The sequence below is a fragment of the Penicillium psychrosexuale genome, assembly GCF_028828465.1.
Source record: "Penicillium psychrosexuale strain IBT 29551 chromosome Unknown utg000004l, whole genome shotgun sequence".
In the NCBI taxonomy this organism is placed as follows: domain Eukaryota; kingdom Fungi; phylum Ascomycota; class Eurotiomycetes; order Eurotiales; family Aspergillaceae; genus Penicillium; species Penicillium psychrosexuale.
In genome coordinates, this window is record NW_026643189.1 from 2,851,076 (window position 1) to 2,866,521 (window position 15,446).

Here is a 15,446-nt window from a genome sequence, read left to right on the forward strand (position 1 = left end):
TGAACTGAGAATTCGATGCCGAAATCGAAATAATTTTTAAAAGGGCGCTAATCCCTTTTGAGGTGAAGTTCACCGCTGACATAATCCTAAACAAGGCGGTGCCGCCTTTAACCATCTTCCCTTTGATACAGCTCCAGGACAAGTTGTGCAGTGCTTCTCGCCTCATGCCGCATTAGAACGGAATTTCCGTGGGGCTTACGATAGCCTGAACCTTACCGTGAGCTCTAATGGGTCTCCATATTATTTTTGCGCAACAACTGACCTCTCCTGGCTTTTCATAGATGGACCATAGCCAGAATAACCGACCAGCTTCCCAGCTTGTTGCTGGATTCGGCTCACCCCCAACACCCTCCGGTTCACGGAGCACCATGCGCCGATCGACTACTATGCGACAATCTGGCCGTTTCACACAATCTCAAGCCCAGTCCCATCAACTTATTCATGGTGAGACGATACCCTGCTCAGATAAAGTCGAGATGCCTTCGACGGATACCTGACTGGCCCGTCTAGATGCGGAAAAAGATGAGCTACGCGTGCAATTGAGCACTCTCAATTACGAGCTCGAGAATATCAAACAGGAACGAGAGTTGGAGGCTCTTCGCCATGAAAAAGAGATTCGCGACCTGCAACTGAAAGCGGATGCGGATTTTCGAAAGGCTCAGGTGAGCTGCTACAAAATTTTCGTTTTCACGAGGTCAAACTGACAATATTTGCTGCAGACTGCCGAATCTTCGAGTAATCGGGCCACCCATAAGAGCGACGAACTCGCAAAGGAATTGAAAGAAATTCAGGACCAGGCCTTGAATGACAAACTTGCGTTTGAGCGCAAAATTAGAGGCCTTCAGGATGATAATCAGAACTTGCAGGAAGAGTTTGACGACACTCAAGCTCGACTTTCCGACCAGGAACGGCAATTCAAATACCAGATCAACGAATTAGAGACAGTCCGCGCTTCTCTACAAAAGACCATCGAGGAATTCCAGACCGATATTCAAAATGCCAGGACATCGCAAGAATCAACGCAGGAGAAATTGTCTCAGCGTGAAGCCGAGGTCGCCGAGCTCGAAGCGGAAAATATTCGATTGAAGGCCGAAGGGAACGATGCCGAGGTTCTGGCTGTATTAAAGAGAGAACTTTCCGAGCAAGTCCATCATATTCGGGAATTGGAGACAGCAAACCGTGATCAAACAACGGAGCTACGTCACCTTCGAAAAGTCTCGAAGAATGTTGAAGTCGTCGAAGAACAAAAGAGATCAGTGGAGAACCAGCTCCAGTTGATGAAGGGCATTGAAGCTGAACTCAATACAGTTCAGATCCAGAAGCAGATCTTAGAAGATGAACGACAATCTTGGGTCAGTCTTTTGCAGGGAAACGACCAGCCTACAGAATTTGACTCACCAGATGCCATCGTGAGGGCGGTAGTTCAAGGACGAATTGAGATTGCTACGCTCCTTGACCGTCTCGGAACTGTTGATGCCCAATTCCTTGAGAAGGACGAGGCTATCAAGAGCCTCGAAAGTGATAAAAATAATCTGCAACAGGAGTTGGAGAAACTCCGCGTTGCGGGTGCCGCTTCTGCAGGAGGACCGGGCGCCGCGGAGAGCCGGCTTCGAGCTCGACTGGAGCGTCAGCGTGCACTTGCAGTGAAAGAAGTTGAATACCTGCGCGCACAACTCAAGACATTTGATGCGGAAGAGGCTACAATGAACGAAGATCAGTCGCAGTTTGATGAACAAAAATCCGAACAAATAACCCAGCTGCAACAACTCGTCGATGAATATCGCAGTGAGCTTCACAAAGTTCATGAAGAGCTCTCCAAGCAGGAAGCTACACCGAAAGAAGAGGCGAGAGGCGTCAAACGAGCTCTTTCTCCGACTAACAGCGAAGCCGAAAGCGAGCGTATCGCTGTGCTCAGCCGCAAGAACCGCAAGCTCCAGGAACATCTCACCAAATCAGACCAGGCCACTACTCTCGCTCGCCGGGAACTGGATGCGGCCAAATCACAGATTAAGTCTTTGAAGGCCAAGTCACGAACACGCATTCTTGAACTGCGCGATAATCCGACGGCCCAAACCGAGCAAATCAAGATGACTACTCTTGCAACCCTCCAGTCTGCAAACAGAGACCTAATGACACAGCTGCGCGGGGGCCGTACCGATGTCAAATTTGTCCCGGTCAGCACCGTGGAGAGCATCAAGCTCGAAATGCAAGACATGGAGCGCATCGTTGCCGACAAAGAAAAGCGTATGCGCCGATTGAAGGAGATCTGGACAGCTAAGTCCTCTGAGTTCCGGGAAGCCGTCGCCTCTCTTCTCGGCTTCAAGCTTGATTTCTTGCCGAATGGTAGAGTGCGAGTCACTTCCATGTTTCACCTTTCCTCCGCTTACCGGCACGGCGACTGCGATGCATCTTCTGACTCTGGTCCCGGCAGCATGGGCAATGGGGAAGAAAATTCTATCGTTTTCGATGGCGAGAACGGCACCATGAAGATATCGGGCGGACCGAATAGTCTGTTTGCCATGGAACTTAAACCTCTCATCAAATTCTGGGTGGAAGAAAGAAAGGATATTCCATGTTTCCTGGCGGCCATGACGTTGGACTTCTATGACAAGACCACCCGCGCTGCTAGGATGTGATATGTGGGATCAGTATCATGTTCGCTAAGGCTTTTTCTACTTTTTTATATCTGTATTTCTGTGATTCCCCAGCACATGTTAATGTGTGCTATGTTGTATGTTCTTATCATCGGTTATCCGCCATATTTTATGCAGCAATTATTAAACCAACACTGCATATGTATATCTTTCCACTTGCGCTTTTTTGATCCCGGGGAGGGCAAGCCTATACATCCCCTGCCCAATCGGGGAACACAAAGCCGAAAAGTAGATAAGCATGAAAGTACAGTATTCTGGGCAGTCTATAAGAGTCTAAAGGATAGTTTACCCCTCTGTGATAATCTACTTCGCACGCTCGTAATTATAGCGTCTCTTAGGATGTACTTTTTCTTACTGACCAAAAGAACCGGGGTTGTACCCAATACGTTAATATATACTATTATGCATTGCAGCCTAATCCCCTCAAGGCTAAACCCCCTCTCTGCCTCTTCTTACTTTTCGTAGTCTCTACCTTTGACAACCATCTCACCACGGAATATCAATACTTTTATCGCTGCTTCTCCTTGACCAGTGCTGGTGGACTGAGATCCGGAGCGTATGACAAGTACTTTGACCGTCCGGAATTGTCTGAACACGCCCTCCTCTCCGAATTCGACTCTCATCGAAATAAGTGGAGTGACCATCCTACAGCCCTAGTTTCTGTCACCGACCGTCCTCTTGAAGCTCTGAATCGTGCTCTGGGGAAGTACTACTCCTGGAATGAAGACGACATATGGATCATCTGTATCCGAGTGCCAGAGGCCGATGTAGAAAACGGCCCACATCATGCTCAGAGGCTCGCGGAGAAGCTTGGGCTGGATTCAAATGTATTCAGACATGAATATCTATTTGAATGGGAGATACCTGAGGACTACATATTGAGGATTGTCTCACTCCAAGCATTCCTCGATAGGGGAATCGAAGATATGCGGCCCCTGAAAGTTGAACACGGTGTCGAGGAAGTGAGCTTTTCGACACTACGAGATGGCTTCCGCAAGGAGATATTGACCTCCGATCCCTACGCCACAGGGCGCTGGTTATATCGCTTGACCGAAGCTTTTGGGACGTGCGGACCTAGGATAGCATTCCAAATTTACTTGGACAGTCTAGATGGGAGATTCTTTGATTCAAAGAATCAGACCGTCCGTTACGATGGTTTTGGATGTATTGAATTCAGCGATATAAGCTACATCGAGCAGCAGATCGGGGACGGCATTGACGATGGGTTTGAGTACGATTACAATTGAATGATTCTATGTTGAGGCTTTTATATTTGTTAGGTCTTGGATTCTTACATATTCCACTCCTTCCTCTCTATCAATTCGTGGGCGCAACATAATTGAATGTGAGAAAGAAAGCTTAAATAGATCCCAATAACATATAGCATTACTTCAGGCCTAGTGTAAACATAAATAGATTCACCAAGCATGAGCCACTGCGCTACAATAATCCATATACCATTCTCGCCGTCCGTCAGATTGAGTTTGTCTTTTCCTCCGATAGCTATTGCATATAGACTAGCCCAACTCATTTGGTTCTCTGTTAGATATCAGCGTGCTTGAGTTGCTGCCTATGGGAAATCTCTATTGGCTAGGTAGACATATTTCTGATACACAATTAAAATTAGTTCTTATACGGAGCAACAGCAGTCATACCCCTACTAGCTCTAGCGTTCCTCCATTATTGGTCTAGCGCAATAACAGGCCCCAAAGCTAGTCAATAAGCCTTGGAGTGCAGCGAAGGCTCCAACTTCAATTCATAACTCTTGATCATTTATCATTTCAAATCTCAGAATGTCTGCCCCGCGAAAGACCGTCCTAGTCCTAGGCGCCACCGGCAAGCAAGGCGGCGCCCTCATCCAGAGCCTCCTCTCGGCCCCCGACACGGCGGGGCTCAACATCGTCGCCGTAACGCGGGACGTCGTCAGCCCCCGCGCGCTGAAGCTTGGCGCGAATTTCAGCGTCTCCGTCGTGGACGGCGACACAGCGCAGCCCGAGGCCATCTTCCAAAAAGTCGGCCCTGTGTGGGGCGTGTACAGCGTGCAGGTCAACTCGGACGCCGAGGAGCAGCAAGGGAAGGCCATCGTCGACGCGGCGGTCGCTCATGGCGTGCAACACTTTGTCTACTCGTCAGGTGACCGCGGTGGCCCTGAGAAGTCGCCTGTCAATCCCACCAAAGTCAAGAACTTTGCTGCCAAATACCATATCGAAAATCACTTGATCGAAAGGGCGGCGGCCAGTCCGCAACATATGACGTACACGATCTTACGGCCCGTGACGTTCTTTGAGAATCTCACTACCGATATCCATGGGAAGGGCTTTGCCCGCATGTGGGAGCAAATGGGGGACAAGAAGCTGCAGTTCGTGTCGACTCGGGATATTGGTCGGGTTGCGGCGTACAGCTTCATGAAACCTGATGATTACCGCAATGTTGCCCTGACATTGGTCGGCGATGAGCTTACTCAAAGGGAGGCTGATGTGATGTTCAAGGCTGTCGTGGGATCACCTATGCCTATGGCTCCTTGCCCTGTGGCTTCTACAGTCAAGTTCTTGTTGAAAGGTACCGTGGGTGATATGTTTCGTTGGTTTGAACATGAAGGGTATGGAGGTGATGTGACCGCATGCCGCCAGCTCTACCCTGGGATGAAGGACTTCAAAGCCTGGATTGAGGAGAACAAGGAGCAGTGGTTGTGATCGTAAAGCGCTTCTCCGGTAGCTCTGTGGTTGCTGCGGTAGACTTAGTAGTCTCATAGCCAAGGGTCCAGATATATCGTTTCTGTGGATTCTATATGTTTCTTCTCTTTTTGATCTCGTTCTAGAATGCTCGAGAGTAGAGAAGCAGGTGAAGTCACAAAGGCTGCATATTGCATATCGCACCGAGGTTAGGGCGTATGTTGTAATCCGATTAGGAACGATTTCAAAGCTGGCTTAATAACTCAATCTTATAAACTTGGGGTTTGTTTTTTACACCTTCAAAGCACTGTCTAAAGGTTTCAAAGTTTCGATGGCAGATAATTTTTGGACGGGGATGAGAAAGATTCGTGAAAATGTGCCTATTTCGCTCGAGGAAGATTCCCTAAATCAATGCTCTTGACTACATACGTACCAGTATATCTGAATGTGTTTAGAACAGTCATATGTACGCGAAGCAAATGCCTAACTACACAAAACAAAACAAAATCGAACAGACAACAACAAACTTCACGAATAACAAGATCGGTATTTGGAAAAGAGAATACTCGGAATACAAGAGACAAAAAGGGAGAGGCAGAAAGAAAACAAAACGAAAAAAAAGTAATGGCATCCTAAGCTTTTGATGCTCTGATTTGGGGCCCTATCTGGAGGGATGCCTCTGCTGACACACAAGATCCAAACAACGAACCAGTAACATAAGGATTGCACGGAAGAAGGGAATATATACGACCAAGCGCGGGTACTTCCATCCCGCACTGTGCAAGACATATCTAGGAAGACACATACTTTCCACCGATCAGCTTGCGTGAAGTCGGGACGCTCAGCCAGGAAGTCGCGGACAGCGGGGAATCACGGCCGTCGTCGGCGAAGGGGTCGGCTTCTTTCTGTTCTGTTTCTGAGGCAGAACGACTGATACCAAGCTGAGAAGCAGATTCGGCGCCGCGGAGCTCGAACCTTGCTTCGACTGTACCCTTGCGGGGTCCGGGGGTGGACGTCATGAAGCGGACGAGGAACTTGCTGTCTGCGCCTGGGGTGGTGGGAGCCTTGACTTCCAGCTCGGGGATTCTCCATGTGACGGTAGAGGTTTTGCGACGGAAGGTGGCGCCGGTATTGGGGTACATGGCGGCGCTGATGGCGTGGGCGACGGACTCCCGCGGCTGCTTGGTAGTTTTGTCCTCGGTCGCGGTGTCCAGATTGATGGTCAAGACTAGGTTCTTAAGGGTAATTGACTCCGTTGTGTGGGATATGAAGGATGGGTTGAGCGTATAGTAGATGATGGCGCTGGCCTGTTTTTCTTCCAAGTTCCACACTGGGTTAAATATCACAGGGCAATAGGCGGAGGGGTTGCTTGGGTCGATATGCAGTTGATATTTGAATGCGACTGTCGGCATGGGGCGAGAGATGCTGCCTAGCTGGATATCGTATTCGCCTCTGCTGTCATCGCCTGTGTCTTTGGCCTCCTGGACAAAGTGGGGATTGGCCGCTACCTTTTCCAGCACTTGGAAGTTATCGAGTCGAATGCGCGCATTGTCTACCACAGTACCAGGCGGGGAGTTGTTTGCCAGAGCAAGCTCACCACCGACGAAGGACTTGGTGACATTACCCTCTGAGAACCATGCATTGATGGTCTCAATGATTGAAGCATTCAAGCCGGATTCATATAGATCAGGATGGACAGAAGCTCCCGGGCCGTGTCCGGAGCGAACAGACGTAGTATCTGACATAGCGTGATCATCCGTAGCAGTGCTGGGGGCAATGCTGGGGGAGGTAATATGCCTGATTGGCGAGGTTGGTGGCTGTGACTCCGATCCTGCCGAAGATGGCGGAGGCTCATTGCTAGGCGAAGCAATAAACATTGTATTTCGCACGTCACGGCGTCCCCGAATCGTGCCTGCATTTCGTCTGGCTCCTGTCTGCGGAGCCCGCTGTATACAAAGTAAGTATCATACACAATGTCTGATCAATGGCGAGACCTGTTACTAACCATTCGGAGGGTATTTGCCATATCATCCATGGCTCGCTTCGCTTGGTTCTCATCCTCGAAGATGGGCTGATCTCGAATTGTCAAGTTCAGACCAGACTCATCTATGCTGTAGTGATACTGTCAGCATTCGTTCATCACCGTTGAAAAAGGGAACATACCCCGCTGCCTCATTCTGGGCACGAGTGATCTCGTCAATTGTTGCAGGGCGTTGAGTGAACCCTTCGGCATCAACCTGTGGCTAAACAAGACACAGTCAGTGGTTGGCACTTTTAATTAACTCGCTCGCTGGTTGGTAATTTACCTGATTGACATGGTTATTGGTTTCTCCATTTCTGGTCTCCGGGTGTTCAGACATAGTTGCCCCAGCGTCTAATCCGGCACGGTCTTGCGACATACTAGGATTTCGCAAGGATGATTGATCGGTAAAGGATGTTCCCGGACGGTCACCGGTCGCGGGGGGAGATTCAGGTATTTGCATATCGCGAGAGGAGTCGGCTCTCATGAATGCAGCAAAGGGACTACGCTTCTTGTCTGCCTTTCGGTCATAAGATCCAGTTGAAGGCAAGACAACGCTCTTTCTCCTGTTCATGACAGTGCCAAGACGTCTCAATCCCCCCAGAGGAGTATGCCGTTGCTGTGCTTCTGGTACTAGATAAATCATGAGAATCTCAATGTTTCATAGGGAACCCGACTGTAAAACTTACCTGGGGGTGTCGGAGCGACGGTGGTTCTCTCAGATGCCTCTGATAGTTGGCTTTCCGCATCATCATGGGTGCGTGGAAGGGACGGAAGCGGAGCCTCTGTTGTTGGCGTGGAGAATTCACGATCGATTGGCGCTGTCTGTGTCCGCTCGGATACTGGTTCGATTGGGAAAGCTGTCTCTGCCGGTTCAGTCTGTCTTCTAGGGATGGCCTGCGTAGGGACTCGTGGGCCCGCCATTCTCGCAGCAAAGGTCTTGATTTCATCTGCTGTTTCCACATTCAGAAGGATGTTCAAGCAGCTTTCAGCGGCCTGGCGACCACGCTCGACTTGATCCACCTCGTGAGTCTCCAATTGTGTTAGCACATCCCGAAGGTGATTCAGCCGGGTCTCATCGGCTGCCTGGAGTTGCTCGTAAACAAAGGGAGCCCGCGAATCCCATTGCTGGTGGACTTCCTCGGCATTGGCAATCTCGCTAGAAAGTTTGTCTGCACCTCTGGCACCCCTCGCCCTGGCCTTGTCCACCTTCTTCTGCGCAGTCTCCACATTCTTCGCCAACCCTGCCAGACTACTCTGGATACCGGGCAACGACTTCATCTCTTGATTCTTGGTGCTAAATTCTCTTAGTGGTCGTTCGACATCCTCCTCGATCTTGTTCGCAAGGGTCTCGTGCGATACGGCGAGGGTTTCGGTGGCACTGATGATGCGTTGCCAGGGGATTTGGAAAATGCTAGTTTCGCAGGTCAGTATCATTACCGAGTGCAAAAAAACTTCAATCTTCCAGGGAAAGGTCAATTTACCCAAGAGCAGCTCCATTGTCCAACTGTGGCCGATGCGCCAGCTTCCGCAACCCTTGGGCATATGCTTCTTCAACTCGACGTCGCTCCTATTGCCAGTATGTCAACACCAATGTCACTCCACGTTGCAGATCCCTTCCAGGAATCTGATTGGATCGGTGACAGATTGTCATACTTGTAGGTAATCCGCGATATCCGTATTGACCTTGTTTATGAGTCGGATGCGATCGCTCAGGACGGTTGTAGCTTGGCTGGGATGCAGGCTAGCCTAAATAGAAGAGATACCGTCAATGATCAGTAACTAGATGCTTTGCTTGTCAACCATGTAACTCGACTTGCTCAATCTTACCAGCAGCGTTGGATACTCTTGCCTTGAGAGGTCCATGATTCAGATTCCGGGGTATTGAGGTACTGAGCAAGGTAGCGCACGAAGCGCATAACATGTAAGAGAAAACCAAGAGATTCCTGCAGTCGAGAAGGGCCCAATCAAGTAAGGGAAATGAATGCGGGAGCGGGACCGAATGCCAGTGTCAGTTGGTAGGGTGTCATTCGATGTTGGCCGAAGACGGCAATGGGGATGGAATGACGGAGGTTGTAATTGTAATACGGTATTTGGCGGTATTAAATCATCAATAACGGCCTGAGCGTCTGTAACTTACGTCACAAAACTGTAACTACTCCTTGATTGGTCACTTGACATCATCCACGCGGTTGACCTCGGGATGTTGGCGCCTTGCTGCCTCAGGTTTGCAGTTGATAGCTCTTCATCAGGTGATAGAATAGATCTCCCCTATATTTACGTTGCTTTAAATATTGACTATACACTGCCATAAAAGCTGCAAGGCAGTAGAGTAGAAGTTACTACCTTGATTAGCAGTGTTCTTGCATCATGTCTTGGAAGGATAATTTCGGGTTCACAGACCGGCTGCGAGCCATACAGTCTCTGTAAGCGACTTTCCCATCTATATCAACATGGGCACTCGATTGATTTGCGTGTAGTACATCGGCTTACCAGAAAGCTTCTTCTTCGCCTGCCTCCGCATTTACAGAAGCTATGGCCCAAGCCAAGCAAACTGAAACCGAGGCGTATGACAAGGCGACTTCAAAAGTGAGTGGTGTACCTTTTCAGGACGGGCCTGAAAACTGGGACTAATCCACCTAGGATGAATATGATTCTATCTGCCAAAAGGCAATTGATGAAGCTGAATTGGCAGGGTCTGAAAAGCTGGTCGACAGCAGCCCACAGCACGAGAATGACTTTGAAGAGCTAGAGGCCTCAACAGGGGAAGTGATCGGTCAATATCGGTCCTGTTTCCACCACTTTGATGGTATTCACTCCACCATCTACAAATCAAAGTTGGAAGATGGGACCCTTAGGGCAGTGAAAGTCACTGTTCCCCACATGATGACAGCCCCCCATGATGCTCACCGTGAAGCACGTTTGTTGCGTGAAGCGGCTCACACCAATATAATTCCATTGATTGAGACATTCAATCTTGATGGCGGCAGGTTTGTCATGGTCCTTCCTTTCATGCGATATGACTTGGAGAAGTTGCTCCGGCGAGACATGGTAACTGCTGCTCAAACACGATCGATTCTGCGAGATCTATTCCGTGCCCTTGCGCATATCCACGACATGGGCATACTTCATCGGGACATCAAGCCTTCCAATATTCTGATGGACTCTCCCAACGGACCAGCGTATTTGGCCGACTTTGGCGTCTCATGGAAAGAAGGCGATGCGGGATCTGAACCACCCACCGAGAAAATCACGGATGTGGGCACGACCTGCTATCGACCCCCGGAGATTCTCTTTGGATTCAAAGGGTATGGGACAGCTCTCGACATGTGGGCTGCCGGCTGTGTAGTGGCAGAAGCTATTGCCGTTGGTCACCGTCAGCTCTTCGACTCCGGGCCTGTGGGCAGCGATCTGTCGCTGATTTTCTCCATCTTCAAACTACTGGGTACTCCGGATGAACAGCGCTGGCCGGTAAGCATCACCCCTATGGCAAATGGAAACGTCGTTAATAACCATTGAACAGGAAGTCCAGGTTCTGCCAGATTGGGGAAAAGTGGAATTCTACTCGTTCCCCACGCAGAGCTGGGAGGATATTCTCCCTGGTGCATCCTCGAATGGCCGTGATTTAGTCAGCCACCTATTGTGCTACGAGAGCAGCGCAAGACTCTCGGCGACAGAGGTATGTAACTTGACTTGATGTCTTATAATAACCTCTGACAATAAATCAGGCCCTTGCCCATCCCTATTTCGCTCAGACTTGAAGCAATGGTATGATACACCTGAAGGAGCTACGCCACAGTTTCTGCGCCTCCTCGGGTGATACCGCACGAGTGGATCTGGGAATGACAGGCGTGGAACCTGCAACACTGAATTAATCACGTTTGGCAATCCACTATTACATGCAAATACTCGGTACTCAAGTAAGGAGTACTGCCTATGTTGTACAGAATCTGTATCTTACATACAGGTAACAAAATATCAATACGTGTCCCCAACCTTGGGGGTGCAGCGTAACCCCTGACCTGCATGAGAATGGCGCAAAGGTGTCATGCATCATTATTAAAATTTGAATTGATTAAAAGTGAATTTCCGGCAAACACCGGAAATTACGGCCTCCGTGAGCGATCAATTAAATGTGGCTGTTGTGCTAGGGTGAAACAATCATGGAGTAGTGTGACCCCTGGCCCGTGTGCTGGGCCTCACACTTTAGCGAATGTGCCGCTTGGGGGCGGGCAAATGGGGTCGGCATTTGTTACTTCCCGTGTATTTTATAGTGTTGGTAAATTAGATATAAGATCTACAGCATAGTTAAATCAGGGGTATTTCAAGCAGAACTATACTCCAGGGCTATACAAAGAACTCCGTACATATGTCCATACTAGTTAGAACAAGACTCCTTAAAAAGTCCTCTACAGTTCGTAAAGCCAAACCTTGGAAACACCACAGCCACTTAAAGGAAAGTGGGGCTGCAAGGGTGCTCGCCCATGGGTCATGTAACTCCTTCGGGCCAGGCACCGTATGACAGCCAATCAAACCAGGAAACATCTGTGCATCGCTGCCTGTTTGGGCTAGCGTGTTGTTGTATACACACAAGGGTCCCAAGATCTCATTTCGGCTCCTCGTGGTTCCCCAGGGCTTCCTCGTATTGCGGCGTGGGCTTTTCTCTTTCCTCTCTTTGCTTCTTTCAACTTTGTTTCCATCCGTTCTTTCAATTTGTCTGACCTGGAAGTCGACGTCCTTTCTTTTATTCTCGACTTGACTATCGGCTGTGCTTGATCTCAGTCGTCCATTCTTTCTACCCACATTCCACATAGCTGGAATCGACCCAGAGACGCGGTTACTCAGAAATCAACCTGGTATCTAGGCGTATCCCTCTCGTGAGGAGTAATACGCGAACCTCCTTCCTTAACCCTCACCCCTCCACGTACCCTGGGATACTGGAGCCGACAACATGCACGGCCATGCGCATCACAACCATGCACGCAATGTGGAGGAACTAGAGGAGCAAGGAACTGTTGAGGCACGAGGTGTCATCGAGGAGCGAGGCGATGTCGTGATTGTTTATAAGACCGTGGCGCCGGATTTTACAGGGGAGGTGGGAGGTTATGTAACCGGTGCCCAACCCACTACTACGACGCAGGTGCACGCTGGTGTCGGTGAGCCTGTCAGCGCGGCTACTACAAAGAAGGAACAAACAACGACCAAAGAAGAAACAACCGAGGCCAAAACCACCGAGGAGGCGACCACAACCAAGTCCAAGGAGGAACCGACCACCACCAAAGAGACCGTGGCCCACACCACTCAGGATACTAAATCAGAAACTACTGAGACCACAGAGACTAAAAAGACAACCACCACGACCAGTGGGTCGGAGGCTCAAATCACGACAACCTCCTTTGTGACTTCGGCGTCGTCCACCTCTGCTTCTTCCACCTTGGAAACTTCCCAGGATGTCAACGATCTCCTTGCGGCAACCTCCACCGCAACCTCCACCGGATCGGCCAAAGACTCTGCCGCATCGGCCTCGACAACCGCTCTTGGAACTACTACTTCTGAGGGTATGACTGGTGGCGCGAAGGCTGGTGTGGCTATCGGTGTCATCTTCGGCGTTGGTATAATCGCTGCTCTGATTTTCTTCTTTATGCGAAAGAAGAAGAGAAGCCAGGAGGGATATCAGCGGGAGAATGAGAAGACCTTCGGTGATGAAGGCCTGCCAGAGGGTACCGCTGCTTCTTTCCCACCTCCTCCTCCTTCCAAGCCACAGGCTCTTTCGACACCCCCGCAACTTAATGTTCGTCCCGTCACTCAATTCGCGCCTGATCTGAGCGGCGGTGCCTTGAACCCGACCGCCACTGGTGCTTCCGGTTTGAGCCCGGCCACCGCTGCTGTTGCAGGTGCTGCGGCTGGTTCGGCCGTCGCCTCTCGTAATCTCACTGGTGACTCGGCGCCTCCTACCCCGCCGAAATCTGCTGGCAGCGGCTCTGACCCGTTCAGGGACCCCGTCAATCCTTTCAACGCCCCTGCCAGCCAACACGCGCCTTCGGTTGCTGAATCAGCCACTGAACCATCTGGATCGACTACTGGACCTTCTGTATCGAGCACTAGACCTTCTCAACCAACCACTGGACCGCCTGAACCTTCCGGATCGACTGAACCTTCCGGATCGACCGTCGCAGCTGCCGCGGTCGGTGCCGCAGCGGTGGGTGTTGCAGCAGGTGCTGCTGCTTCATCTCGAGCATCCAATGATTCTGAGCGCTACCATTCCGCCGAATCACGCGGCCATTCCCCCACTGGTTCGACCCAATCTGCAACCACCCCTACCAATGCTACCAGTGCCGGTGCCGCCGGAGCTGCAGGCGCCATGGCTGCTGGCCCACCACCCCCTACCAATGTCTACCGTGTGCAACTGGATTTCAACCCCTCTATGGATGACGAGCTTGGACTTCGTGCGGGAGCGCTTGTGCGCTTGGTTCATGAGTACGATGATGGGTGGGCTCTCTGTACGCGCCTTAATGGCGCCCAGCAAGGAGTTGCCCCACGGTCTTGCCTCTCGGCTCGTCCTGTGATGCCTCGCGCCCGCCCACCCCCTGGCCCCGGCTCTCGCGGCCCACCCATCATGGGCCCTGACGGTCGCCCAATGATGCCCGCGGGTCCGCCCGGTCCTAGATTCTATCCTCAGGATTCCCGTCCGAGATCCCCCGGCGCTGGCTTCTCTGGACCTCCACCTTCTCGCCCTTACCCTGCCCCCGGAACTGCTGTCAACTTCCCGCCAGTTCCCCGCTCTCTGTCTCCCGGGCCAGGAGGACGACCTGTCCCACGCTCAATGTCTCCTGGACCTGGCGGAATGCCCGGCCCCCGCTCAATGTCCTCCGGGCCCGGAGGAATGCCTCGCTCCATGTCTCCAGGACCAGGAGGACGACCTGTCCCACAATCCATGTCTCCTGGCCCCCGGCCCGGCCCGCGTTCGATGAGCCCTGGTCCATACGGACCAGGAATGCAGCGCCCAGTGATGCCGGTCAACCAACGCCAACGTAGCAATAGCGCTGGCAACGTCGCTCCACCTATGGCAGTGCCCGCTGCGCCTGCAGTTTCGAGTCCATTAGCTGCTGCCGTTCCTGCTGCGCTTGCAGTTTCGACCCCATTAGCTGCTGCTGTTCCTGCTGCGCCTGCCGTTTCGAGCCCATTAGCCGCTACCGCTCCTGCCGTGCCACAAGTTTCGAGTCCTGTGGCTGCTCCTGCTCCGACCCCTGCTCCGGTCTCTGCTCCGGTCCCTGCTCCGGTCCCTGCTCCGGCCCCTGCTCCCGCTCCCGCTCCCGCTCCCGCCGCACTGCAGGTTTTGACTTCCCCAGCCGCTCCTGAGCCTGCTCCCGCTGCACCTTCACCGTCAAGCCCATCAGCCGCACCTACTCCTGCTCCCACCAGCGAGCTTCCAGCCCTTCCGACTTCCGTGCCGACTTCTCCGTCCGGCTCAATCTCGCGAAAACCCCTCCCTACCCGGGACGCTTAGTCTGAATGACCTCACCCTTGCAGGAAGCCTACATCTTATGCAGAACATAGGCATTCTCGCTGCCGTGTCAGTGGCCCCGCTGGACGGAAACGAGCATGCCTAATATGACCACACTGTTCGCCTCGATCTTGATATCCCTATAGCCCGCGTCCGTGATGAACGAACCCTCCTTGAATCTGTGCTTTGCGCTGGATGCATATTTCCGCATCTGAATCATTTCATCCGTCTTTTCGTTTTCTTTCGTCCGTGTCTTAGATGCCGTATTCTCATACCTACCTTTCTTTCTTTCTTTTGCCTCATTTTTCATTCGGGTCTTACACACCCTTTTTTATTTTTGTTTCTCTTCGATTCGAAGTTACAAGCATCTTCCTCGAGTTCCTTCATTGACATCGATCTCGAATAATATGCGTGTCACGCTGAGATGAGCTGGTATACCCGGACCTTTAAACTTGTTCCAACACAGATAGTTTATATTCATAGCTATGTAGAATTTACTGACGATTTTACCGTTTTCATAGACGTTCTTCCGTTAATGCTTTGCTAGTCTGCACTTTATATATATATCTCTCCACATCTATGACTTTTAATCAAAA

At 51.1% G+C, this 15,446-nt stretch overlaps 5 protein-coding genes across 5 annotated transcripts; 4 read left to right on the forward strand and 1 right to left on the reverse strand.

Moving 5' to 3' along the window:
* Positions 1–281: 281 nt before the first annotated feature.
* On the forward strand, positions 282–2,636 carry N7518_006910 (coiled-coil domain-containing protein MAD1; the record flags this gene model as incomplete). The annotated part of the gene is made up of 3 exons (XM_057187837.1): positions 282–444; positions 511–662; positions 720–2,636. The coding sequence occupies 3 exons, from the start codon at positions 282–284 to the stop codon at positions 2,634–2,636; spliced, it is 2,232 nt and encodes a 743-aa protein (XP_057039540.1).
* A 1,811-nt stretch (positions 2,637–4,447) lies between these two features.
* Positions 4,448–5,347, forward strand: N7518_006911 (uncharacterized protein; the record flags this gene model as incomplete). Its single annotated transcript, XM_057187838.1, has 1 exon — positions 4,448–5,347. The coding sequence occupies one exon, from the start codon at positions 4,448–4,450 to the stop codon at positions 5,345–5,347; it is 900 nt and encodes a 299-aa protein (XP_057039541.1).
* A 770-nt stretch (positions 5,348–6,117) lies between these two features.
* Positions 6,118–9,212, reverse strand: N7518_006912 (uncharacterized protein; the record flags this gene model as incomplete). Its single annotated transcript, XM_057187839.1, has 8 exons — positions 6,118–7,272; positions 7,332–7,437; positions 7,490–7,569; positions 7,633–7,979; positions 8,036–8,760; positions 8,831–8,916; positions 9,003–9,095; positions 9,177–9,212. The coding sequence occupies 8 exons, from the start codon at positions 9,210–9,212 to the stop codon at positions 6,118–6,120; spliced, it is 2,628 nt and encodes an 875-aa protein (XP_057039542.1).
* A 504-nt stretch (positions 9,213–9,716) lies between these two features.
* On the forward strand, positions 9,717–11,107 carry N7518_006913 (putative cell division protein kinase (Ctk1); the record flags this gene model as incomplete). Its single annotated transcript, XM_057187840.1, has 5 exons — positions 9,717–9,772; positions 9,827–9,935; positions 9,990–10,817; positions 10,870–11,025; positions 11,075–11,107. 5 exons carry the CDS (start codon positions 9,717–9,719, stop codon positions 11,105–11,107), a joined length of 1,182 nt encoding a protein of 393 aa, XP_057039543.1.
* Positions 11,108–12,297: 1,190 nt separating this feature from the next.
* On the forward strand, positions 12,298–14,853 carry N7518_006914 (SH3 domain protein; the record flags this gene model as incomplete). Its single annotated transcript, XM_057187841.1, has 1 exon — positions 12,298–14,853. The coding sequence occupies one exon, from the start codon at positions 12,298–12,300 to the stop codon at positions 14,851–14,853; it is 2,556 nt and encodes an 851-aa protein (XP_057039544.1).
* Between the last annotated feature and the right edge of the window lie 593 nt (positions 14,854–15,446).